The sequence below is a fragment of the Macaca nemestrina genome, chromosome 1 (genome assembly GCF_043159975.1).
Source record: "Macaca nemestrina isolate mMacNem1 chromosome 1, mMacNem.hap1, whole genome shotgun sequence".
Classification (NCBI taxonomy): domain Eukaryota; kingdom Metazoa; phylum Chordata; class Mammalia; order Primates; family Cercopithecidae; genus Macaca; species Macaca nemestrina.
The window spans coordinates 189,656,940-189,680,385 of record NC_092125.1 but is presented as its reverse complement, the minus strand read 5'-3'; the positions used below and the strand labels follow the sequence as shown (position 1 = coordinate 189,680,385).

The 23,446-nt window shown below is 51.4% G+C and overlaps 1 protein-coding gene and 3 long non-coding RNA genes across 13 annotated transcripts in view; 1 reads left to right on the top strand and 3 right to left on the bottom strand.

Moving 5' to 3' along the window:
• Window positions 1–10,192, bottom strand: part of LOC105494899 (solute carrier family 6 member 9) — a 35,768-nt gene extending 25,576 nt beyond the window's left edge. Inside the window, exons 1-2 of one of the 9 annotated variants that reach the window (XM_011763885.3) lie at window positions 9,979–10,192; window positions 2,877–2,991 (exon numbers count right to left, since the gene is read on the bottom strand). In XM_011763885.3, coding sequence (XP_011762187.1) covers window positions 2,877–2,906 — 30 coding nt within the window. In that variant the 5' untranslated portion in view covers window positions 2,907–2,991; window positions 9,979–10,192. Of the gene's footprint in view, window positions 1–2,876; window positions 2,992–3,275; window positions 3,296–8,642; window positions 8,947–9,760; window positions 9,846–9,978 lie in introns of those variants that run through there. The other 8 variants (XM_011763893.3, XM_011763887.3, XM_011763894.3 and 5 more) reach the window with 8 other exon arrangements.
• Window positions 10,193–12,526: 2,334 nt separating this feature from the next.
• Window positions 12,527–14,920, bottom strand: LOC139362699 (uncharacterized). Its single transcript, XR_011621884.1, has 3 exons — window positions 14,835–14,920; window positions 14,013–14,175; window positions 12,527–13,151 (listed from the first exon to the last, which is right to left on the bottom strand). It is a non-coding gene; the product is annotated as an uncharacterized lncRNA (long non-coding RNA).
• Window positions 14,921–14,990: 70 nt separating this feature from the next.
• Window positions 14,991–16,698, top strand: LOC139362702 (uncharacterized). Its single transcript, XR_011621885.1, has 3 exons — window positions 14,991–15,120; window positions 15,308–15,399; window positions 16,377–16,698. It is a non-coding gene; the product is annotated as an uncharacterized lncRNA (long non-coding RNA).
• A 275-nt stretch (window positions 16,699–16,973) lies between these two features.
• On the bottom strand, window positions 16,974–23,370 carry LOC105494903 (uncharacterized). Of its 2 annotated transcripts, none has more exons than XR_011621846.1 (3): window positions 22,904–23,370; window positions 19,720–19,789; window positions 16,974–19,620 (listed from the first exon to the last, which is right to left on the bottom strand). It is a non-coding gene; the product is annotated as an uncharacterized lncRNA (long non-coding RNA). The 2 variants fall into 2 exon arrangements; XR_011621843.1 differs by having other exon boundaries at window positions 19,720–19,775.
• Window positions 23,371–23,446: the final 76 nt, after the last annotated feature.

Here is a 23,446-nt window from a genome sequence, read left to right as displayed (position 1 = left end):
CTCACACAGCCCTGTCCTAGGAGCTGCTGAGGCGTGAGGGAGGCAGCTGAGCTGGCCTGGCAGAGACCATCTGGGCTGGGAGTGAGGGAGGGACACGTGCAGCGGGCATGTGGGCCTGGGCACGTGCTGGTAAGCTGCTTGTTACCCATGGGGCACTGGCTGTAGCATCCAGCAGAAGCTCCAAGGATAACACAGGGTGTCTGCCGACACTGAAGAGACTTAGAGGGCCAGTGTCCTCACACCCAAACCTGGGTAAAGGGGGATAGAAGTGAGGATCCCGTGGTAGGGGCCAGTGCCTGCTCCATGCATGCCAGGGTACAAACAGAGCAGCAGAAGCCACAGAGAATTGTGATGGTCCAAGTGCATGGTTACACACACGCCCCTTAACATCCTCTTTTGATCTACCAGGGTATCCAAAGAAGAAGCCTGTCAGAATGATGCTTCCTTAGTTACTGGCCATAGGAAGACACGGAAGACACAAACGTGCTGACTGGGCTGCCTGTGTTAGCAGAGATGGGGTTCGGCTGGGACCAGCTGCCCTGTGCACCTCAGAGGCTGTGTCTAGAGGCAAGCACTAAACGGAGGTGGCTTCAGTCCCAAACTGGAACCCAAGAATAGAGTGGAATAGTCCAAGGTCATCAGCAGAGCTGAAAAGGAAGCAGGAATAGAATCTCCAAGCAACCACTGGGGGTGCCCATGGGACGGATGCTATGAGCCTCAAACGCAGCAACAGTGGGCAAAAGCCAAAGGGCAGAGAGCGGGGAGGAGAGCGAGCCTCAGCTATCTTTAGGCACATCCTAGTGCTGGGAACAGGAGTCCCAAGGCAGCATTCCCATCCACAGACAGGCTGGCCGGGCCGACCGGCAGAGCACAGTCCGGGAAGCTCAGTTCAGGCAGGGACTCTGGGACACTGGGACCCATGCCCTCTGTGCTGCTCACATCTCTCCGCCTGCCCTCCTCCCAGTCCTTCCAAGTCACTCCAGAGAAAGAAGAGCAACCAGGGAGGACTCAGAGGTTTCATGGGGCTCAGAATCTCCATGGTAGAAAGGGACAGGGCCACACCCCACTTCCTGTCACAAGCCCATGGCAATTCCAAGACCTCTCCAGGAAAGGCGGGGCCATGTTTGGGTTCTCAGATGGGATTCACCCCTAGCAAGTGTTCAGGTCATAAGACCTCCATCTGGGCCCATTTCTGAGCACCCAGATTTCAGGAATCTTAGGAATACTTTCAGGAGCTTGGTTCATTCAGACTTACTCCAATCAGTCAATGAGCAGGGGGCTAGACCAGAGGGATGGGGCCAGGGGTTGGATGCAGGAGGTTCAGAACAGGGCCAGATAGAAGATCCTGAGCTTGGAACAGAACCACCCGGTTCTCTCCCACAAACTGTTCTTTTTAAATTTTTTAAAATTTCTTTTCTTTCTTTTTTTTTTTTGAGACAGAGCCCTGCTCTATTGCCCAGGCTGGAGTGCAGTGGCACAATCTTGGCTCACTGTAGCTGGGATTACAGGTGCGTACCACCACATCTGGCTAATTTTTGTAGTAGAGACAAGGTTTCACCATGTTGGGCAGGTTGGTCTCAAACTCCTGACCTCAGATGATCCGCCTGCCTCAGCCTCCCAAAGTGCTGGGATTACAGGCGTGAGCCACCACGCCCAGCCCAAGTTGTTCTTTTAAACCAGGTACTTTGAGTCCCAGAAATCTTTGGTGAGAGGCAGGGCTTGTTTGGGGAGGGCTCAGTAAAGACCCCAGGCCAGTGAATCTTTCATTAAATGAGAAAAGCAACACAGGAGATTGACAGGATGGGAGCTGCTGAGGGAGGGACTGTCCCTGGTCAGTCCCTGGTCCCCACCCCCGGCAGCCATCCAGTCTAGCCTGTCCCCAAGGGAGATCTCAAGAGAAGGAAGACAACCATTGCCTCTGGGACAGGATTTGGCATCACTTTCCTGGTTCCTGCTTCTGGTGCTGACCTGGTCCCTCCATCAGCTAGTCTTGCTCCTTTAAGAACCTCACCCAGGCTGGGCGCGGTGGCTCACGCCTGTAATCCCAGCACTTTGGGAGGCCGAGGCGTGTGGATCACCTGAGGTCAGAAGTTTGAGACCAGCCTGGCCAACATGGTGAAACACCGTCTCTACCAAAAATACAAAATGAGCCAGGCTTGGTGGCACATGCCTGTAATCCCAGCTACTCGGGAGGCTGAGGCATGAGAATCGCTTGAACCCGGGAGGGGGCAGAGGTTGCAGTGAGCCGAGATCACACCACTGTACTCTAGCCCAGGCACAGAGTGAGACTTGGTCTCAAAAAAATTAAAAAAATAAAAAGGATCTCACCCACCCCGCTGTGTCTCCTGGCCTCACCACTACCTCCCCTGTGCTCTAAGGTTGAGGGCAAAGAAAAGCCAGGACATGGGGGAAGGGTGGAGAGAGATTTTCTGAGAGTCCTCAGGAGAGCACTCAAAACAAAATGTTGTTACTTTTCAGACTGAGAAGGACCCAGAGAAGTGGAGAAAAACCAGGCAGGGTCTGAGGGAGGAGCCCTTGATCAACACAGACGGAAGCCGCCCGCACAGCCCCACGCTGCACTGTCCTCTCAGCACATGAGTGACCTCCTTCTGTCCGCAGCACCTCTGTGACAAGGATGGGGCGCACACCTCCTGCCTTCTGGCAGATCTTCGTGGGCTCTGTGGGCTTGGAGCCTGACACTCTCTGACCTGGTAGATGAGGGGCTACCTGCTCATGCTGGGGTCAGCTGGGAACTCAGGAGCCCTGGCAGTGCTGGCCTTCCTAAGCCTTCCTGTCATGGCAAGCAGCTGGCAGGAGGTCCTGGGGGCAGAGCTTGGGACTCCCCTTCCTCCCCACAGTCTGGCCTCTGTACTCACCAGCATCCCTTTGGCACCTTTTCCTACCATGGCGGCGGTGGGCTGGGGCTCTGGTGATGGGGACCACACTCACAGGCTCTGCTTCCAGCGCCTTTCAGGCCACAGACCTCAAGAGCTGTGGAGAGAGCAGAGGGTGAGGTGAAGACTTGGCCATGTGGCCCACAGGGCTCTCCAGACAGGTAGTGCAGAGCCACCCACCACCAGCCGGCCCAGGCCCTCTGCCAAGCCATGTCCGCATGCTGCTCCTTTCTTTCTGGAAGACCCTCAGATCCAGCTCCTTCCCAGTGCCCCCAACCTTTCCCCTGGATCTCTTGATCTCCAGGCTTCGTATCCCAATGGGCAAAGGTCTATTTTTGACTCTCCAGATGCCCAATCCTGTAAAAGATAAAAAATGAATACGGAACTGGGATGGAGTCCAATTCCTTCATGGTCTATGTGAATGGCTTCAGCCTTTCCCGGAGGGGAATCAGCTCCGGTCAGCACACTCTCCCCATCCTCACCCCAGCCAGGCAGCCAGGATGGCCCTTCCCCATCTGGGTGGCACCCAGTGTGGGCTCCAGGGCAGCTGGGCTTGTTGTCATGTCATTCACTTGGACCAAGCTCTGGGCCAGCCACACACCCCTGTGCAGCCACGCCTCCTTCCACTCCCAGCTGTCCCCTCCACAGCAGTTCACCAGGTGAAATTCTACAAATCCTCAGCACTGCACCGGGCTAAATGTCACCTCTTCTCTGCAGCCTTTTCTGACCCACTCTCTCAAAAGAATAAAAAAGTTGCTTCCTCTTTTCTGTTTTGTGCAAATCTCTACTAGTATTCTTATTTCGTATGACACTTATTTGCTTTTAAGTTCATCGACCATGAGTCAGTGAGTTCCCCGAGGGCTTGGGACTGTTTCTTTTGCTCTCTGTGCCCAGCACGTTGCACGGCACTGGGCTTACAAGAAGTGTTAGTTGAATTGAAATGGAGGGAAATAGCGAAGGCGGGACCTCTGGAATGAGGGATCCAGGCCAGCCCAGGATCTTGTGGGAAGCATCTGAGGGGCAAGGTGGGGCTGGCGAGCTGTGGGGCAGCAGCCACGTGGAAGGAGCAGCCCCATGGCAATGCTGGTGCACACGGGCTTAATGTCAGATGGGATGGAAGAAAGGTTAGTTTTTGACAGGCCTCAGGAGAAATCCATCTTCAGAGAGCCTTAAAGAGTTGTCTCATTGCATTCCAGCCTGGGTGACAGAGTGAGGTTCGGTCTCAAAAAAAAAAAAAAAAAAAAAGAGTTATCTTGGCCGGACGTGGTGGCTCACACCTGTAGTCCCAGTACTTTAGGAGGCCAAGGCAGGTGGATTACCTGAGCTCAGGAGTTCGAGACCATCCTGGCCAACATGGCGAAACCTGGTCTCTACTAAAATTACAAAAATTAGCTGGGCGTGGTGGCGGATGCCTGTAATCCCAGCTACTCGGGAGGCTGAGGCAGGAGAATCGCTGGAACCTGGGAGGCGGAGGTTGCAGTGAGCCGAGATCCCACCACCACTGTACTCCAGCCTGGGCGACAGCGGGACTCGGTCTCAGGAAAAAAAAAAAAAAAAAAGAATTGTCTCATGGGAGGAAACCCCTCCTCAGGGCCTAGACCCAGGAAGGATTCGGCTCTGCCTCTCTCTGGAGCCTTTCCTGCCTTCCCAGGGAGTCTGTTCCCAAGGCTATTCTGGGCAACTCTGCCCTACCCACAGCCACCTGTCAAGGGCCACCTCTCACCTACAAGCCCAGGAAGTCTCTGGAAGGCTGGAGGAGAGATGAGGAGGCTGCTCTTTGCCTATGCAAATCAGCCCTTGGCTTTTTTAGGCCCTTTGCCCTGGCTGCCTGGTCTCCTGCAGAGCTTCTCTTAGGGCAGGGTGGGGACAAGATGTGACCCAGGCTGGCCTGTGGCTCAACTTCTTCTCCTAAAGAGGTTCCGGCTCATGGCTTTGGTCTTCTGGGGGCAAGTAAAGAAAGACGGGGGTGTGCTCCCTCAAAATGAGATCATACCTTGTCCTCTCTCACCCCTGTGCCTCCCTCTCAAGCTGTAAACTCTAGATTTGACTCCCTTAAAGCCACCTCTCCTCATTCAAGGACTAATAATGACAATGATGATAGTAATAACAGCAGATGGCATTAGAAAGAGCCATGTCAGCTGGGTGCAGTGGCTTATGCCTGTAATCCCAGCACTTTGGGAGGCCAAGATGGGCGGATCACCTGAGGTCAGGAGTTCAAGACCAGCCTGACCAATATGGTGAAATCTCATCTCTACTAAAAGTACAAAAATTAACCAGGTGTGGTGGTATGCGCCTGTAGTCCCAGCTACTCGGGAGTCTGAGATAGGAGAATCGCTTGAATCCGGGAGTCAGAGATTGCAGTGAGCCGAGATCACACCATTGCTCTCCAGCCTAGGTGACAGAGTGAGACTTTGTCTTAAAAAAAAAAAAAACAAAAAAGCCACGTCATGGGTTGGAAATTATTAAGCCCACTGGTCAGGTAAGTGAACTGAGGACATTGTGTCTCCAAACTTAGGCTGCAGAGGGCCCTCACCCAGGTTATTCTGGAATTCCTCCCAGTTTACCATCAGAAAGACGGACTCGGAGAGGTCAAATGCCTTCCTTGTAAGTGCTCGAGTGAGGACTTGAACTAGGTTTTCAGACCTGACATCTCTGACTCTGACATCTCTGACTGCAAATGCAATCCCTGCCCTCAGGTAGTTCATGGACTGGAGGGAAAAGACTGCTTCATGGCGGCTTCCAGGAGAATGAGCTGGGTGTAAAGCTTTGCTCCTTTTCCTGCCTTTGACATTCCTGTTATGTGGCCCCATCCGTCCATTCAGAAAACACCAAATGATTGCCCATGGCGTCCAGCCCCTTCTACGTGTGGAAGATCCACAACACCAGGCCCCACACATGCCCCTGAAGCATTTGTGGGCCACCGCTGACAGGCAGTAGCGGGTCACAGAGGCAGTTTAGCACAAGATAAAGAGCTCGGGCTCTGGGATCTGGTAGGCCTGGGCTGGATTTCTGGCTCAGCTACTCACTAGGTATATGATTTCAAGTAAGTTACTCAACCTCTTTGAGCCTTAGTTTTCTCAGTCTGGAAGATGGGGCCAATAGTAATTTCCTCATAAGTTCTGAAGTTTCTGCCTAATTTTTGTCCTTACCACAAGCCCTCCACATGTTCCTCCCCTCCAATCTGTTAATCCTCCCGAAGCCCTAAATCCCTGATTCTCTCCAACAGTTTTCCACAGCCAACAGGATATGGCCTAAACTGCTTAGCAGGCATTTATGGCTGACCACAGCTAGACTCATTTATTCCGCAATATTGATTGCAGGTCTGCTCTGGGCCAGAACTGTGCTAGGCACCAAGAACTCAAAGGTATCTCTACTCCTGCAGCTTACAGACTAAGGGGAAAGAGTTAAACTGATGACTAAAATTTAAAGAATTACAAACTGAGACCAGGAGCGGTGGCCCATGCCTGTAATCCCAGCACTTTGGGAGGTCAAGGCAGGTGGATCACCTGAGGTCAGGAGTTTGAGACCAGCCTGGCTAACATGGTGAAGGCCCATCTCTATCAAAAATACAAAATCAGCTGGGCGATGTGGTGGGCACCTGTAATCCCAGCTACTTGGGAGGTTGAGGCAAGAGAATCACTTGAACCCAGGAGGCAGAGGTTGCAGTGAGCCGAAGTCGTGCCATTGCACTCCAGCCTAGGCAAAAAGAGGGAACCTCTGTCTCAAAAAATAAAAAAATAAAGAATTGCATACTGAGATAAAGGATGTAAAGAGAAAGATTGTGTTATGAGACTCTACAGTAGGGGGGCCTGGCCTTGTGTAAGACTAGGGGAGTGCTTCCCTGAGGAAGTGATGTTTAAGGGTCTAAAGAAGTAAATTAGGCAAAGTGGCAATAATGAGGAAGAGAAGAGGAAGAGAGAGTCAAGCAAATGAAACAATATGTGGAAAGGCTCTGAGGCTGGAGCTCAGATAGTCAGGGGGAAATGGTCAAAGATTAAAGTGGACAGAGAGGCCTGGCCAGGGCCTTTGGGGTCTGGATTTTGGTCTTCATCTTGAGGGCAAGGGTGGCTATTGAAAGCTTTTAAGCAAAAGATCAACCTCAAGGAGAAGCAATTGGTGGAATATGCATCTTGAAACCATCCCCCTAGATACAGTGTGGAGAAAGGACTGGAGGGAGGCTGAAGTAGAAGAGAGGAAATCAATTAGAAATGGGCCAGGCCAGGCCAGGTGCGGTGGCTCACGCCTCTAATCCCAGCACTTTGGGAGGCCGAGGCAGGCGGATCACCTGAAGTCAAGAGTTGGAGACCAGCCTGACCAACATGGAGAAACCCCATCTCTATAAAAATACAAAATTAGCCAGACGTGGTGGCACATGCCTGTAATCCCAGCTACTCAGGAGGCTGAGTCAGGAGAATCGCTTGAACTCTGGAGGTGGAGGTTGCAATGAGTCGAGATGGCACCATTGCACTCTAGCCTGGGCAACAAGAGTGAAACTCCATCTAAAAAAAAAAAGAAAGAAAGAAAGAAAGAGAGGAAGGAAGGAAGGAAACAAGGAAGAAAGGAAAGGAAAGGAAAGGAAAGGAAAGGAAGAAAGGGGCTAGGTCAAAAATGAGGGGGCTCAGGTTAGGAAGGTGACAACAGGGTGAGGAGAAGTGCACAGATTTCAGATAAATATAAAAGGCAACATAGGAAGACTTGGTGATGAATCGGACTGGGTAGGGGGAGGGATAAGAAGGAGTCTCTGGTTTCTGTTGGTGCAGTGGGAGGAAGCCCATCCCAGAGGACAAACGACGGTGAGGCTGCAGGTTCGGTGCGGGGACAGGAGGGCTGGGTTGGACAAGCTGGTCTGAGCTGCGTGTGAGTCACCCAAAGGCAGATGTTGAGACATCAGTCACAGAACCCTGGCCCATCTTGACAGTCTCACCGCTGAGTATCAGGGCTGTCAGGTCAATCAGTTTTAACGGTCCATCTTGGAAAAGCCCTGGAGTCCTCACTGGGGATGGAAAGGTGACAGGCTCTTTCCCTGGCTTCAAGGACCTCACAGTTTAGTAGGTAGGTAGAGGAAGAAGCATAATTTCCATTCACTGTGATGGAGGAAGTGGAGGAGTTTCGGGAGCAGGAAACAGCCCTTAGTTCTACCTGGGAGCCCAGGTCAGCAACCTGTGGCCATCTGCCGCCACGTGAGACTACCCAGCATTTGCAGAAGGCTCCTGCTTCATGCCTTTGCCCCAGCACCCGTTCCCTCTTTTTTGAGCACCCTTGTCCTGATATCCACCTGTATATATCCTACGCATCCTCAAAACCTATCCCAATGCTATTATCTTCATGAAGCCTTCCTAGGTTCTCCCCGTTGCTGTCAGCCTTCCTACTGTACCCCCACACTGTGTACGTCTCAGCACGCTTGCCACACGTAGCAACTGCGGCATGCTTCCTCGTGCCCAAGTCTGGCTCCCCACTAGATGGAGAGTTCTTCAGGGCAGAGGTGTGCTTCTTCTGTGTTTCCAGAGCCGGGAACTGAGCGGGTACAGCGCAGTCGCCGCATAGGCCAAGTAAAGGGGGCGTTTTCTCTGCGGTCGTTGGAAACACTTGAGCATGCTCAGTGTCGCCCATTAGTCGCTAGAACCAGTCCCCTCACCCACTACTCTCCAACCTTCTGATGCTCCCTCACTTTGGGAGTCTTTAACCTTTCAGGTTATTCTCTCCTTCCCCATTCCTCGCCCCGCAGCCTTCATTTCCCAACGGCCGTACCCTCACGCTCCTTTCAGCGGAGAAATAGACCGCGCTTTGTGCGGAAGCTGTCAGCGAGCTGGGGTCCAGTCTCCTTTAAGAGTGATCCGCGAGGGGGTGTGGCTTGCCGAGAGCAGGCCCGAAAGGGGGTGCGGCTCCTTTAGGTATCTGCGGGCCCGAGGCGCGGAGGCCCCGGGCCAGCAGGCAGGGGCGCGGTCGGTCTCAGAGCAGCGGCACCGCCCGCAGCGTCCCGGTTCCTCGAAGCGGGGCGCGTCCGCTTTAATCGGGAGAGAGATGTGGGGGCACGGGCGTTACATCAGCCGCCACGTGTGGGCCTCAGCTGGCGTGGAGGCGGCGGCCCCGCCCCCGGCCCCTGCGGTGGAAAAGTACCGGGGCGCCGAGGTCCCCGCCCCACGGCCCCGCCCCCGGGCCGGCTCCGGCCCCTCCCGGCCCTCGGGGCAAGCCCCACTCTCCCGCCCGGCCCCGCCGCCGGCTCGCGATCTGCAGTGGCTGCCGGGTGCGGAGCGCCGGCCGGGGGTGGGCGCCCAGGGCTGCTAGGCCCCTGCCCTCACCTGCGGCCGCCCGGCCCCGCCCTAGGCGTGCCGGTAATGAGGGTTGGGGTGGGGAGGGCACGGATTCTTTCCAGGGTAGCAGCCCCCAAAGAACTCCTCGCTCGCTCGCAGTCCCTTCCCAAAGCCGCGGCCAGAGCGCGGACAAAGAGAGGCTGAGTGCGCCAGGACTCTCCCGCGCGGCTTCCCGGGTCCCGCGAGCGCACGGGCACAGGCACCGGCACCGGCACCGGGAGGGCAGATAGGGAGGCAGGCCGGCTGGAGGGACCAGACAGGCAGCCAGGCTGGCGGGAGCTGAGAGGCGTTGGAGCGCGCAGGAGCCCGCACGCTAGGCGCAGGCACGGCCGATTATCGACCCCCTCAGGCCCCCAGAGCGCAGAACCACTGGCTCCCCGGACGGACCGTGCCACGCTCTGGCTCCGGCGCTACCCGCACAGCCTGCGCCCGCCGCCCCCGATCTAACCGGCGTCTGGCGCCCCCCCCACCCCACGCAGGAGCTCCCCCCGCTTCCCTCTCCCTCCCGCTTCAGCTCCTTGGTGACAGCGGTGACACCCAGCCGCGCGCACCTACCCCGACCTTTGCGGCGAGACAGACATCCCGGTGCGTGCACCCACACTCTTACCCACAGATGCCCGCATACATGCGCGATCACACACACACACACACACACACACACACACACACATATGCACACGCTGGTCCTGGGGCTCAGCCCCGCGTCAGCTCAGACCGACGGCAGGACCGACGGAGGCGCGGGCCCCAGCGTTCCCTTCCCCCAGCCCCCTTACCATGCTGCAGCCCCCTGCCCAGGCGTGCTGGGTCCGCACCGCGGTGCGCCCAGGTGGCTTTCTTAAAGTGAAAGTTGCATCAGCTTCCCGAGGCTCTGTGCCGCGCCCGCCCCGCCGCGCCGCTCGCAGCTCTTCCACAGCCTGTTGTGTTTTGGTTTCGGGGAGGCGGGGGCTAAGAGTTTGGTGAAAGTTTGAAGAGTGGAGAAGGCTTGGGAGATCTAGCCAAGTCCCTCCCCTACCCGAAGAGCTCCCCTGGCCGTCCTCCCCTCTCCATCCCATCCCCTCCCCCCGTGCAGACTTCTCAGGCTCCTCCTCCCAGGGAATAAAATTACAAGTCTCTCCAGCTTTCAGATGATTGATCCCCACGAACCCCTGGTGGCTCCACAAAGGAGCCCCCTTCTCCGCCCCTGCCTCGCTGCCCTCCAGCTGGGGCCCTTGAGCAAGCAGATGTGGTCCCCTTCGGGCTAGGGTGGAATAAAGCCAGAAGGCCTGGGGCACTTTGGGGGGCTGAGGCTGGAGTTAGCCCTCCAGGCCCCTGGCCTTCTGCGCCTGCGTTTCCCCTAGAGAGAAGTCAGAGCAAATTCCATTCCCTTTGGAGCAGAGCCGCTAGAGACTGTGGGCACTGCTGGGTAAGGCCTAGGTCCTACTCCTTGGAACTAGAGGGCTCCAGGGAGCCCTTTCTCAAATTTCCCTCCTGGACCACCGGCTTGGTCAGCTCTACTTTTGAGGTGGTGTTACAGGGGCTGCAGACACCAACCTGGGATCCCTCCTCCTTCCATGGTGAGACAGACCTGGGTTACAATCTCAGCTAAAAAAAAAGTCTTTGCCAAAAGGAGCATTGTGAGCCTCGGTTTCCTCCTCTGTGAAATGGAGAGAAGGGGCTAAGGAAATGCATGTGTGTGTATGTAAAGCCCGTTGCTCCAGGCTGCCTCTGGGGAGGGGTGCCTGGCATGTGGAATGAGGCTCCCACATTTGCATACCTTGTGAGAGCCACCACCTTTCAGGGAAAGTGGCCAGTTAGTACTGTCAGAGGAACTGGTTTTTGCCCCAACCTGAGTGGGGCATCTGCTCAGGGAAGGGGCCCAACCTACAGAGGCAATTTCTACTTTGGACCCTGAGTCCTCACCATTTTCTGGTCATGAAACAGTTTAATTTTTTTCCTTGGGACTGTCAGCCCCCAATACATGCCAAACTCACGTGAAACCAATTGTTTTTTTTTTTTTTTTTTTTGTTTTTTTTTTTTTTTTGAGACGGAGTCTTGCTCTGTCGCCGAGACTGGAGTGCTGTGGCCGGATCTCGGCTCACTGCAAGCTCCGCCTCCCGGGTTTACGCCATTCTCCTGCCTCAGCCTCCCGAGTAGCTGGGACTACAGGCACCCGCCACCTCGCCCGGCTATTTTTTTGTATTTTTTACTAGAGACGGGGTTTCACCGCGTTAGCCAGGATGGTCTCGATCTCCTGACCTTGTGATCCGCCCGTCTCGGCCTCCCAAAGTGCTGGGATTACAGGCTTGAGCCACCGCGCCCGGCCGAAACCAATTGTTGAGTGAGATTGCAGTTTATTAATTTATCAGAGGCACTGAACAAGGTAACAGGCATCAAACCCAGGCATTCCCTGCAATGCAAGCTCTTTCAGGCCACACGCAGTCCATTCCACAAACCTTTCTCAGAGCCAAAGTACAAAGACAGCTCTCTGTTGTCTCCTATTCACATTGGACTCCTGATCAGATCTGGGAAGACACCTTAGTCTTATCAGCAAGATTATTTTCATTTTCACTTTGTCCCCAAACCTAGTAGATATAGTATGCTTGGGATTTTTATTCTACAAACCAAGTGCAGGTGTTTCTTGTGTGAGGTGTGTGCACACACACCTGGATCTAGGCAACCTGTTGTGTCTGTGCCCCCAGACGCCTGAGCCCCTGATTGTGTATTTGTGTAGGTACATCTGTGGAAGACTGTGTGCACTGCAGCAGGTCTGTGTAGTTGTGTGTGTGCCCAATTCCTGGGACTGGGCAGATGGGGTCCAAGCCCTCTACATCTCTCCTGCCAGGACTTAACTTCCTCCATAAATTGTTTTTAGGATCTTCCTCCTTGCCTCCTCCCTGGGGCTCATCAAAAGGGATATCACCCCAGGGAAGGTAGATGGAGGATGTTGAAGAGGCCCCCAAGTAGAGGAAGGCGGACAAGGAAGAGTATGAAGGGGAAAAGGCCTCCCTCCTTCTCCCTTCCAGCAGTAGGCTGGGCTGGGGACAGGCCTAGAAGAGGGCACTGAGCGCTAAGAACACAGTGAAGATTCTGAGAGTTTTCATGGCTCAGGGAATCCATATGAAGGAAGGCAGGTGTGGGGTGCTGAGAGCAAGATTCCAGGATGCCCTCAGGCCTAGGGGCTTGGGGCCTGGGCAGTTAGAAGAGAGGGGGATGGGTGCTCAGGGGACAGCCCTCTGAGGCTCCGTCAGAAAGAAGAAGGCTTGGGGACTAACCTGGGGACAGGGAGGCAGCCTAGCACTTTAGCCCATGCGGTGAAGAAAAGAGAACATTTTCCTTGGAGTGTTTAGGAAGATTGGGGATGTTGGCCAGAGGGCTTTATTAAACTAACTGGCAGAGCACAAAGTCTATTTGTATACATAGAAACAGATTCATGGATGTTTTACCCACCTTGACCCAGAAAGAGCTTCAGGAAACCGCACAGTGAGCTGTGTCCTGAGGAGACACTTGTGAGAAAGATTCTGGTTTGAAAAGCCATCTCCTTGAGACACGGACTAGAGAGGCTGTTTTTTCCAATCAGAATGAGGCCCAAAGGAGGCAGGTTTGGGCCCAGCCCAGGTCAGAGCTGGGATAGCCTCCGTCCCTGGCTGTGAGCCCCTGGCTCTGAGCAGCTGGCCCGCAGGCTGGGAAGGGCATGGCCAGCCTGGGCCACTGTGGGGCAAGCAGGGGGATCAGGACTGACAGACTGGGGCGGGGGAGGGGATGGGGGGACTGATGGGGTCAGCCAGTTTGACTGGCCTGCTTCTTCCTGGGGCAGGGCTGCAGCGGGCTGGGGGGCCCACCCACTGCAGGCTGAGATGTGTCTCAGGAGCCTCCAGTTACCGCAGCCAGTGGAGCTATTTCCTGGGAGGGCTGCATCCAGCATCAGAGGCCCCAGGGCTGGCTGGTTTCCTCCAGTGGTGTCATCAGCCTGCAGGATCAAGGCCTCTGTTTTGGGATGCACGTAAGTCAGTTTAGGTGTGTGTCTAGTAGGAATACGAATAATGCCAGACTTGGGTCACTTCTGGTGGTCACTGCAAGAGCTGGGAGCACTGGGCACCTTGATGGATGGGTGCTGGGGACCTGCTGAGAAGGTGGGGGAAGGTGGACGTTGCCTATAGTTGAAGCCAGGCATGGCTAGGGGTCTCCACCTCCTTAGAACCCCAGCCTCAGTAGCCGGGAAGCATTACTGGGAAGTGCCTGCCTGGGCTCTGCTCTCAGATTCCTCCTTTCTTGAACCTGGAGCCCAGTGGCCAGTGTCTGGCACCTCCCCTGCCCTGTCCCAACGCAGAGAAGCAGGTTAGATTGGTTCCAGATCCGAGAGCTGTCTCTGGGGCTCCAGGTACCCCTTAGGCCATCCTATTGTGGTTTCTTTCCCCCTGAAACCCCGCCACCCCAGCCCCGCCACCCCAGCTCCGGGACAGCATAAGCTACTCATGGGGCTCAGAACAGGGGTTCCAGGCTGGACCTCCGTGGCTCCAGGTAGAATCAGGCATATGGACAGGAAGTACTGACTTTGGCCTTGTCCAAGGGGCAGCCCCAATCTCAGGAGCTTTGAACACCCAGACTCCTAAATAGCTTTGAGCTCCCGAAGTCCCGAATTCCCAATGTCAGGGGTGCCAGAGCACCTAACACTGTAAAGGACCCAAACCCCAGAGCCCCCAGTACCCCATTCCCGGGGGCCTGGGGTACCCAACATCCAGACCACCCCATATTCATAACATCCCATTTTCAGAGTGCCAGTGTTCCAGTTCACTGGACCTAGAGGGAGGGAGTGGGGTCCCTGCATTACCAAGGTCCCTTCAATGACCTATGATCTGAGGAGTGGCCGTGACTGAAGTTGGGGCTGGGGTAGTGCTGGCAGCTTCCTCGATGCTCCCATCCTGGGTCTGGAGAGGTCGAGCAGACTTGCAGGTGGGATGGCGTTTCCTCTGGCCTCAGCCCGGTCACAGGCCCTGTGGCATTTAATGTCCATTCATTCACTCACCAAATATTAGTGCACATCTGCCATGTGCTGGGAATTGAGCTACTCTCTGGGAGTACAACCGTGAGAGAGAAGGGGTTCCTGTTCTCCCAGATGGGACAGGTGATGACATTGTGCCTGTGCTGTTATGTCAGTGTGGCTCAGCCGTCTGTGGTCCATGTGTGGCTGCGGGCATGGCTATGAGAATGAATGGCTGTGTGATGGTGTTGGCGTGAGGCTGTGCCCGCAGCCCACAGCAGCAAGCTAACGTGTGTGACTATAATGGCGGGTCTGGCTATGTCTGTCTGTCCAGCCAGCCTAATAATCCCTCTTTGCCTCACTGCTATTTCAAGGATTGGAAGTAAAGCCCCCCTTCCCCTCAGACCCGAGGTACCGAGGGTCAGGCCTCCCTGTAGGGAGGAACAGACTGGTTCCTGAGCTAGAGACTGACCCCGGAGCCGCCCTGCAGCAGGGCTAAAGATTTCTCCCACTGCTCCTGCCCCTGCTGGACCCAGAGCCTCTTTGGATTGGGAAGACAGGAAGAGGGGTGGCTATAAGCCGAGCAGTCGACACCAAAAATAGCCATCTGCCCTTGGGAGGATCCTCTGGCACCACTCCCTCCTCCACTCCAGCCCAACCCGGCCCACTGACCTAGAGCCTCGGTAGGGCTCCTGTCTGACTCCACTTCCCCAACTCCTATCTGAGTATCCCTCTCAGATTCAAAGGAGGGACAGAGCAATGATGTCACTACAAATGATGACATCATAAAGAGCTCTGGCATCACAAGGAGTGACCCCAGGCCCCGGGCGGGGCTCCATCTGCTGGCAGCTCCCCAGCAGGGATGGCAGGGCTGGATAAGCCCTGTGCGGGGCCCTGCCTTATCTGTCCCCCACACATATGTGATAAGCCTCTTACCATGGGCTGGCCCAGGGAGCAGGTGGGGAGCAGGCCGGAAGAGGGGAAAGGCCAGCTGGGGCTGGCTGAACTCCAGGGAAGAAAGCCAGGGTCAGGGAGTCCTGGCAGAACCCCAGCAAGGGGAGATGCAGGGTCACTGTTGGGGGCAGTGTGGAGCTGTGGTTAGGGTCATGGATTCTGAAGCCAGGCTGCCTGCATTTGTATTCCAGGTCTCCACTTAATGGCTATGTAAGCAGACCTCAGCTTCCTCAATATTCCTCACCAGGAATACTATCAATATTAGCAGTGACTATCAACCACGGTATTGTTGTGGGGATTAAAGGATTTAATGTGTGTGAAATCGGCACAGAAGAGGGCCTGGCTCATAGAGAGCACTCATCCATCCTCCTTCCTAGATCTGATCTTCGCCGGGAGCTGCCCACCATACCCAACGGCATACTTGGGTGGCCGGGGCCTAGCTGGGGTTTCCAAAAACTGCCCAGCCCCCCACACATCCCACACCTACCCTGTCTGTACTCACCCTGAAACTCCCCAGGAATCCTGGCCTTTTCGGCATATTTTCTTCCAGCAATCTCCCCAGACACATTGTGGCCCTGGTGCCCTCTGGTGACAAAAGCCATACATGGCAGTTACAGCTGCATCCCCAGGACACATTGGGCCAGACAAGGTGCTGCCCCTTGTCTGATTATTTTATGCCATCACATCAGGTTTTCAAAGTAGGAATTACCTGCATTTTCTGGAATGAGAGCTCAGGCAGGTTAAATAATTGGCTGCAGGTTACAGAACTAATAGGTGGTAGAACGTGAACTTGAATTCAGGTTGGCCTGTGTCCAAAACTTGAACTTGAATTCAGGTTGGCCTGTGTCCAAAAGCTATTATTTCACCCCATGCACAATATACTTGGGGGGATGTGCTGGCATGGCCACAGGGCCCAGTAGATGTTTTACATTATGAGCCACTCTGCTAGTTTGAGTATACCTATGGTTGAGTGTATGGCCGTTGAGATTCTCCATCTGTGAATATAGAATAGTGTGACCTGGTGTGTTGGCTTTTTTGTGACTTTGGTGTGGCTGTGTGATTGTATTGTGTGAGTGCAGCCATGGTTGGGCTTGTGAGAGATTAGCCGTGGCGTGAGGGGCTGGCCTGACTCTGTGTGTGTGTGTGTGTGTGTGTGTCGGTATGACTGTGTTGTGGAGGGATGTATAGCCAGTGGGATTGTGTAGCGAAAGGTGACGAAGGGCCCTGAGTTCCCAGCGCCACTTGCCTTTTTGGTCCTAGGCCTGCATCTGCTCACCATGACCGCATGATGGATGGCTTCACATGCCGAACACACTCCCAGGGGACTACTCGGTTTCTCCTTCCCCCAGCCCCCCTTTTACTTTTCGAGGAAGTAAAGCAAATAGTACCACAGATGGAGTTGGTCTTCCTTTTTTCCATGGGATATTTGTGAAAGCATTTTACATGCCTTTGAGTGATATCTAAAAAGAAGTGTCATTTTTAAAAAGCCAATGTGACTATTCTAATTAATTTGAACATCAATTCTCAGGGTGTTGATTGCAGATCCCTGGGAATCTTTAAGACTCTTACAGGGGATCCACAAGGCAAAAGCTATTTTCCTAAGAATACTAAGTTGTTATTTGCCACTTTCACTTTATCGATATTTGCACATGATGTAAGAGCAACAGTGGGTGAAACTGTTGGCACCTAAGCGTGAATCAAGGCACGGCACTCAACTGTACCAGTAGTCTTTGTATTCTTCTCCACCGTGGTGCGTGAATAGTAACAATAGGAGGAAAAAAAAGGGCCAGTTTTGCCTTATTTATTTATTTATTTTTATTTTTGTGATGAAGTCTCACTTCATCACCTAGGCTTGAGTGCAGTGGCACAATCTAAGCTCGCTGCAACCTCCACTTCCTGGGTTCACGTGATTCTTCTGCCTCAGCCTCCTGAGTAGCTGAGATTACACGGGCGCACCAGCACGCCTGGCTAATTTTTGTATTTTTAGTAGAGACAAGATTTCACCATGTTGGCCAGGCTGGTCTTGAACTCCTGACCTCAAGTGATCCACCCACCTGGAACTCCCAAAGTGCTGGGATTACAGGATTGAGCCACCATGCCAGCCTCAGTTTCTCTTTAAAAGTCCTTGGTGAAGCAGTAAAATTATTATTATTTTATTTTTAAAGGCATCTGTTTTGTTTGTTTTATACTTTAAGTTCTAAGGTACATGTGCACAACGTGCAGGTTTGTTACATACGCATACATGTGCCATGTTTGTTTGCTGCACCTATTAACTCGTCATTTACATTGAGTATTTCTTCTAATGCTATCCTTCCCCCAGATTCCACCTCACGACAGGCCCCGGTGTATGATGTTCCCCTCCCTGTGTCCAAGTGTTCTCATCGTTCAGTTCCCACCTATGAGTGAGAACATGCAGTGTTTGGTTTTCTGTCCTTGTGAAGCAGTAAAATCATTGTTTTGTGATTTATGTATCAGTAGTTACTTTATTTTTATTATGGATTGGTATTTCATTGTATAGACACATAATTTGCTTAAACATTTACATGTTGATGGACATTTAGGCTGTTTTCTGTTTCTTGGTATTATGAATAAAATTGATATGCACATTCACATGCAGATCTCTGTGTGGACGTATATTGTCATATCTCTTGAATTAATACTTTGGAGTGGGATTGTTGGAGCATATGATAGGTACTTTTATAAGAAATTTCCAGTTTCCCAAAGTTGCTGTACTATTTTGCATTCTGATCAGCAATTTTGAGACTTCTAGTTGCTCTACATTCTCACCAACTTATCAACCTTTTAAACTTTAGCAATTGTAATAAGTGTACCGTGGCATCTTATTGTGGTTTTAATATGCAATTTCCTGATGATTAATGATTTGAGCATCTTTTCATGGACTTTTTGCCATTCATATATCTTCCCTAGTGAAGTATTCATTCAAATCTTTTGACTTTTTTTTTAATTGAAATTATTTTTGAGACAGGGTCTCACTCTGTCCTTCAGGATGGAGTGCAGTGGCACAAGGCTCACTGCAGCCTCGACCTCCTGGGTTCAAGCCATCCTCCCACCTTAGCCTCCTGAGTAGTTGGGACTACAGGCCTACACCACCATGCCTGGCTAATTTGTTTATTTTTTATAGAGACAAGGTCTTACTATGTCATCCAGGCAGGCCTTGAACTCCTGGGCTCAAGTGATCCTCCCACCTCCCAAAGTGCTGGGATTATAGGCATGAACCACCATGCCTGGCCTTTTTGACCATTTAAAAAATGAGTTTGCATTATTATCACTGAGTTGTAAGAGCACAATTATTTTTCACAGTCTGTTTCTTATCTTTTCATTTTCTTAACAGTGCCTTTTAAAGAACAGAAGCTTTTCATTTTGATAAAAATAAATTATTTTTTTCTTTTATAGTTTGTACATTTTGAGTCCTATCTAAGAAAATATTTACCCAACTCAGGACCCTCAAAGATTTCCCCTTATGTTTTTGTCTAGAAGTTTTATAACGGTAGCTATTACTTTAGTTCTATGATCCATTTTGCTTTATTAAACTATGCAAGGGAAGGAGTTGAGCTTTGTTTGTCTTTGTTCTTGTTTTGATTACAGATTTCCAATTGTTCCAGCACTGTTTGTTGAAAATACTGTCCTTTTTCTATTGAATTAACTTGTGATCTTTGTCAAAAGTCAATGGATCGTGAAGATGGAGGTGGTGGCTCATGCCTGTAATCCCCACGCTATGAGAGGCTGAGGCAGGAGGATCACTTGGGGCTAGTAGTTTGAGACCAGCTTGGGCAACATGGCAAGACCCCATCTCTACAAAAAATAAAAAAAGAAATCAGTGGACCATATATGTACAGATCTATTTTGGATTCACGCCTGTAAGATACTGAGCATCGGCTGGGCGCAATGGCTCACGCCTGTAATCCCAGCACTTTGGGAGGCTGAGGCGGGCAGATCACCTGAGCTCGGGAGTTTGAGACCAGCCTGACCAACATGGAGAAACCCCGTCTTTACTAAAAATACAAAATAGCTGGGCATGGAGGCGTATGCCTGTAATCCCAGCTACTCAGGAGGCTGAGGCAGGAGAATCACTTGAATCCGGCAGGTGGAGGTTGCAGTGAGCTGAGATTGAGCCATTGCACTCCAGCCTGGGCAACAAGAGTGAAACTCCGTCTCAAAAAAAATTAAATAAATAAAAGATACTGAACATTTTTTGATCTGTATGTCTTTATGTCGGTACCACACTGTACTGATTATTTTATATTGTCTAGAAGAAGCAGTAACATTATTAACTTTACTAAGTCTTAAGCCTTGATTATATGTCTTTGAAATATTTTGTGTGACAAAATGGGAAGTATGCTTATCTCAAGGAAAAGCACTTACGCAATTGAATTGTGAACTGAATGCATCAAACAACAGTTTTACTTAAAAGAACAAATGATAAACCATAGTTATCAGACTTGGGTCTTCGGCATACTTTTTCTCAAAAGTGAATCAAGTGAGCCTATCAATGCAAGGAGAAGAAAATTAGTGTTTGTTGCCAATGACAAAATTAGCGTCTTCAAGTGAAAATTAGGATTTGGAAAACTGATTATCTACTTACATTGAGTTTGAAAGCTTTCAATTCTAATGAGACCGGTGATAGCATTGATGAGTGTGCTTTTTAAAAAATACTGTATAATGAAATGTGTCAACATTCGGGAGATCTGCATAACTCGGTGAACCAATATTTTCCAAATGACCAATAAGTAATGTTACAAAACCATGCATGAGTAAAAGATCTATTCAAAGTGCAAGGCAAACCAGTGGAGCGTAACGTTAACAGAGTATGAAATGTCCACGTACTAACTAACCTTTAAGAAACTACCACCTCGAGTTTTGGTATGGAAGAAAGAACAATAGCCACAATTCACTGAAAAGGCTATTAAAATACTCCTCTCTTTCCCAACTACATATATCATGAAGCTGAGTTTTCATCACATATTTTAACCAAAGCAACCCATTGCAACAGATTGAATGCAGAAGCAGCTGAGAATCTAGCTGTCTTCTACTAGCCAGGCAGTAAAGAGATTTGCAAAAGTGTAAAACGGTGCCACTGTTCTCACTAACATTTTGGTTTTAGAAAATATACAGCTATCTGGCTGGCCGCAGTGTCTTATGTCTGTAATCCCAGCACTTTGGGAGGTAGAGACGGATGGATCACCTGAGGTCAGGAGTTCTAGACCAGCCTGGCCAACATGGTGAAACCCCGTCTCTACTAAAAATGCAAAAATTAGCCAGGCGTGGTGGCAGGTGCCTGTAATCCCTGCTACTCAGGAGGCTGAGACAGGAGAACTGCTTGAACCCAGGACGTGGAAGCTGTTGTAGTGAGCTGAGATTGCGCCATTGCACTCCAGCCTGGGTGACAAGAGCGAAACTGGGTCTAAAAAACAAAAACAAAAACGCAACAGAGAAAAGAAAATATACGGCTATCTTTCATAGGTATATTTTCAGTTAAAATATAATAAAAATATAGTTATTTTGAATTAATATATATTTTAACTTTCAGTTTTAATTTTGAATCCATTTGAAGATCATGAGATAAAACCACTTAAAATTCTTTGGGTTCTTAATTTTTTTTTTTTTTTTTGAGATGGAGTCTTGCCCTGTCACCCAGGCTGGAGTGCAGTGGTGTGATCTCGGCTCACTGCAACCTCCTCCTCCCGGGTTCAAGAGATTCTCCTGCCTTAGCCTCCTGAGTAGCTGGGATTACAGGCACCTGCCAGCATGCTCAGCTAATTTTTTGTATTTTTAGTAGAGACAGGGGTTTCACCATGTTGGCCAGGCTGGTCTTGAACTCCTGACCTCAGGTGATCCGCCCACCTCAGCCTCCCAAAGTGCTGAGATTACAAGCAAGAGCCACCGCACTCGGCTTGGGTTCTTAATTATTTTTAAAAGTGTGAAGGGGTCCTGAGACCACAAAGTTTGAAAACCACTAAATTAGAGTTTTGCTTTAAAAAGATAACTTGCCAGGTGCAGTGGCTCACGCCAGTAATCCCAGCAGTTTGGGAGGCTGAGGCGGGCAGATCATGAGGTCAGGAGATCGAGACCATCCTGGCTAACACGGTGAAACCTCATCTCTACTAAAAATACAAAAAATTAACTGGGTGTGGTGGCAGGCACCTGTAGTAGTCCCAGCTACTCGGGAGACTGAGGCAGGAGAATGGCATGAATCCAGGAGGCAGAGCTTGCAGTGAGCGAAGACTGTGCCACTGCACTCCAGCCTGGGCGACAGAGTGAGGCTCTGTCTCAAACAAAACAAAACAAAACAAAACAAAACAAAAACAACTTGATTTTTTTTTTGCCCTAAACCTTTGTTCATATTAATGTACTATTAAAGAAAAAGTTTATTTTACCACTACATTACAGTGCATATGAGCTACTGGTTTTTAGCATGTTCCCAGCGTGGTTGGCAGCATCTCCCTCCCTTGTGGAAGGTACATGTTGTCACCTGCTCCCCACACAGCCCCTGGTTTTCTTGGGAGAAAAATGGATCTCTTCATAGTTACTGCCTCCAGGACATGTGACACCAGCTGGCCCGCCGTGGGTTTGAAGCAATTTCTGGTGATCTTGGTTAATTCTCTCTCTTTCATTTCCAAGCACACTATTTATTTATTTATTTATTTATTTATTTATTTATTGATGATCTTGCTCTGTCACCCAGGCTGGAGTGCAGTGGTGTGATCACAGCTCACTGCTGCCTCAACTACTCAGACTCAAGTGATCCTCCCACCTCAGCCTTCCGAGTAGCATGTGCCACCATGACTGGCAGGTGCTAAAAACTCATTGTTTTTTGTTTTATTTTGGAGAGGCAGGGGTCTCACTGTGTTGCCCAGGCTGGTTTCAAACTCCTGGACTCAAGTGATCCACCCACCTTGGCCTCCCAAAGTGCTGGGATTACAGGTGTGAGCCACTGTGCCTGGCCCTCTAAGCACATTTGTAAAAAAGCTATTATTTTTGTGCACTTTCTGTGTTAAGAACTTTACGTTCATTTTCTCATTTAATCCTCACAATGACCCTGTGAGCTAGATACTGTTATTATTCTCATTTTATAGATAAGAAAACCCAACCTCAGAGAGATGAGGATAAATCTGTTGGTATGTAACTGACCTTAAATCCTCTCTAATGCATAGATAAAAATTAAAGGTGACCTTAAATCCCTTTCAATGTATACATTTAAAAAGGTGTTCATCTAAAGTTTAGTACTTTAACGATCGTTCTTAGTAACAAATTACCACTAAAGGGTTAGTAAAAAATTACCACACCAGCACAGATCCCACACCCTTAAAACTGAGCCCCAGCTGAGCCCTCACATTGGGCCCTTAACCCTGAGTCCTCTGAAGCCCCGTACGGTGTTCAGGACATGTGTGCCCCAAACATGAACCCTTATACTGCTGTCTTGCCTAATTTTTTTTCCAGAACCTTAATACTGGGTCTTCATACCCATTTTCCTCCCTGGAACCTCCCTGAGCCCTTACTTGAGGCAACATTCGTGAACTCTTCACCTGAGTCTACACATCTGACCTGCTGGTCAGCCCTGACACCAAAACCCTGCGCTTGAACCACTTAACTAGCAGCAGAGTCAGACTCTGAGACCATCCCTTTAGAGAGAGCAGCAGAGGAAGTGGGAGCTGGAGGGGAAGGGAGTGGTGGAGACAGGGGTGTGAGCTGGGAGAAGCAGGCATGGGGGAGAACCCTGGGCTGTCAGCCCCTAGCTATGGTCGGGAATGTTCCCAGACAGCACTGACCTTTCACCCCTACCCGCCTCGGTGGGAGGATTGACTGTCTCTGCCATCCTCGCTTCCGGGACCAGAAGCCACCTCTGGAGCAACTGGGGCATCCCCATGGCAACCATGCCAGGCCAGCTTGGGAGAGGCGTGGGGCTCCTTCACAGCCTTTTATTGCCCTAAAACATAGGTTGACTCTCTCATCCTGGCAACCCTCGGGGCCCTGCAGATCACAGTGTCCAGAGGGAAGGGGCCGTTGCTCCTAGCAGGTCTCCTGATTCAGGAAAAAGCGTTTCTCTGGTCTCGGCCAGATCCTTCCTGGGCCGATCTATTGGGAAGCCCAAGCTCTCTGTCCTGGGCCCCTAGCCCCTGTCAACACCCTTTGCATGCACTCTGGCCGGAGAGCAAGAGGGAGTGGAGACAGTCTGAACTCTTTCCTCTGCCCGCCTGGGTGTGGGCTTGGTGAGACACTGAGGGCGGGGTGTCGTTACCTGAGTCCATGGAGGGAGGGGTGACTATGGTGTGGTGGGGGCAAGGCCACTCAGGGCTTTGTGACCTAGACAG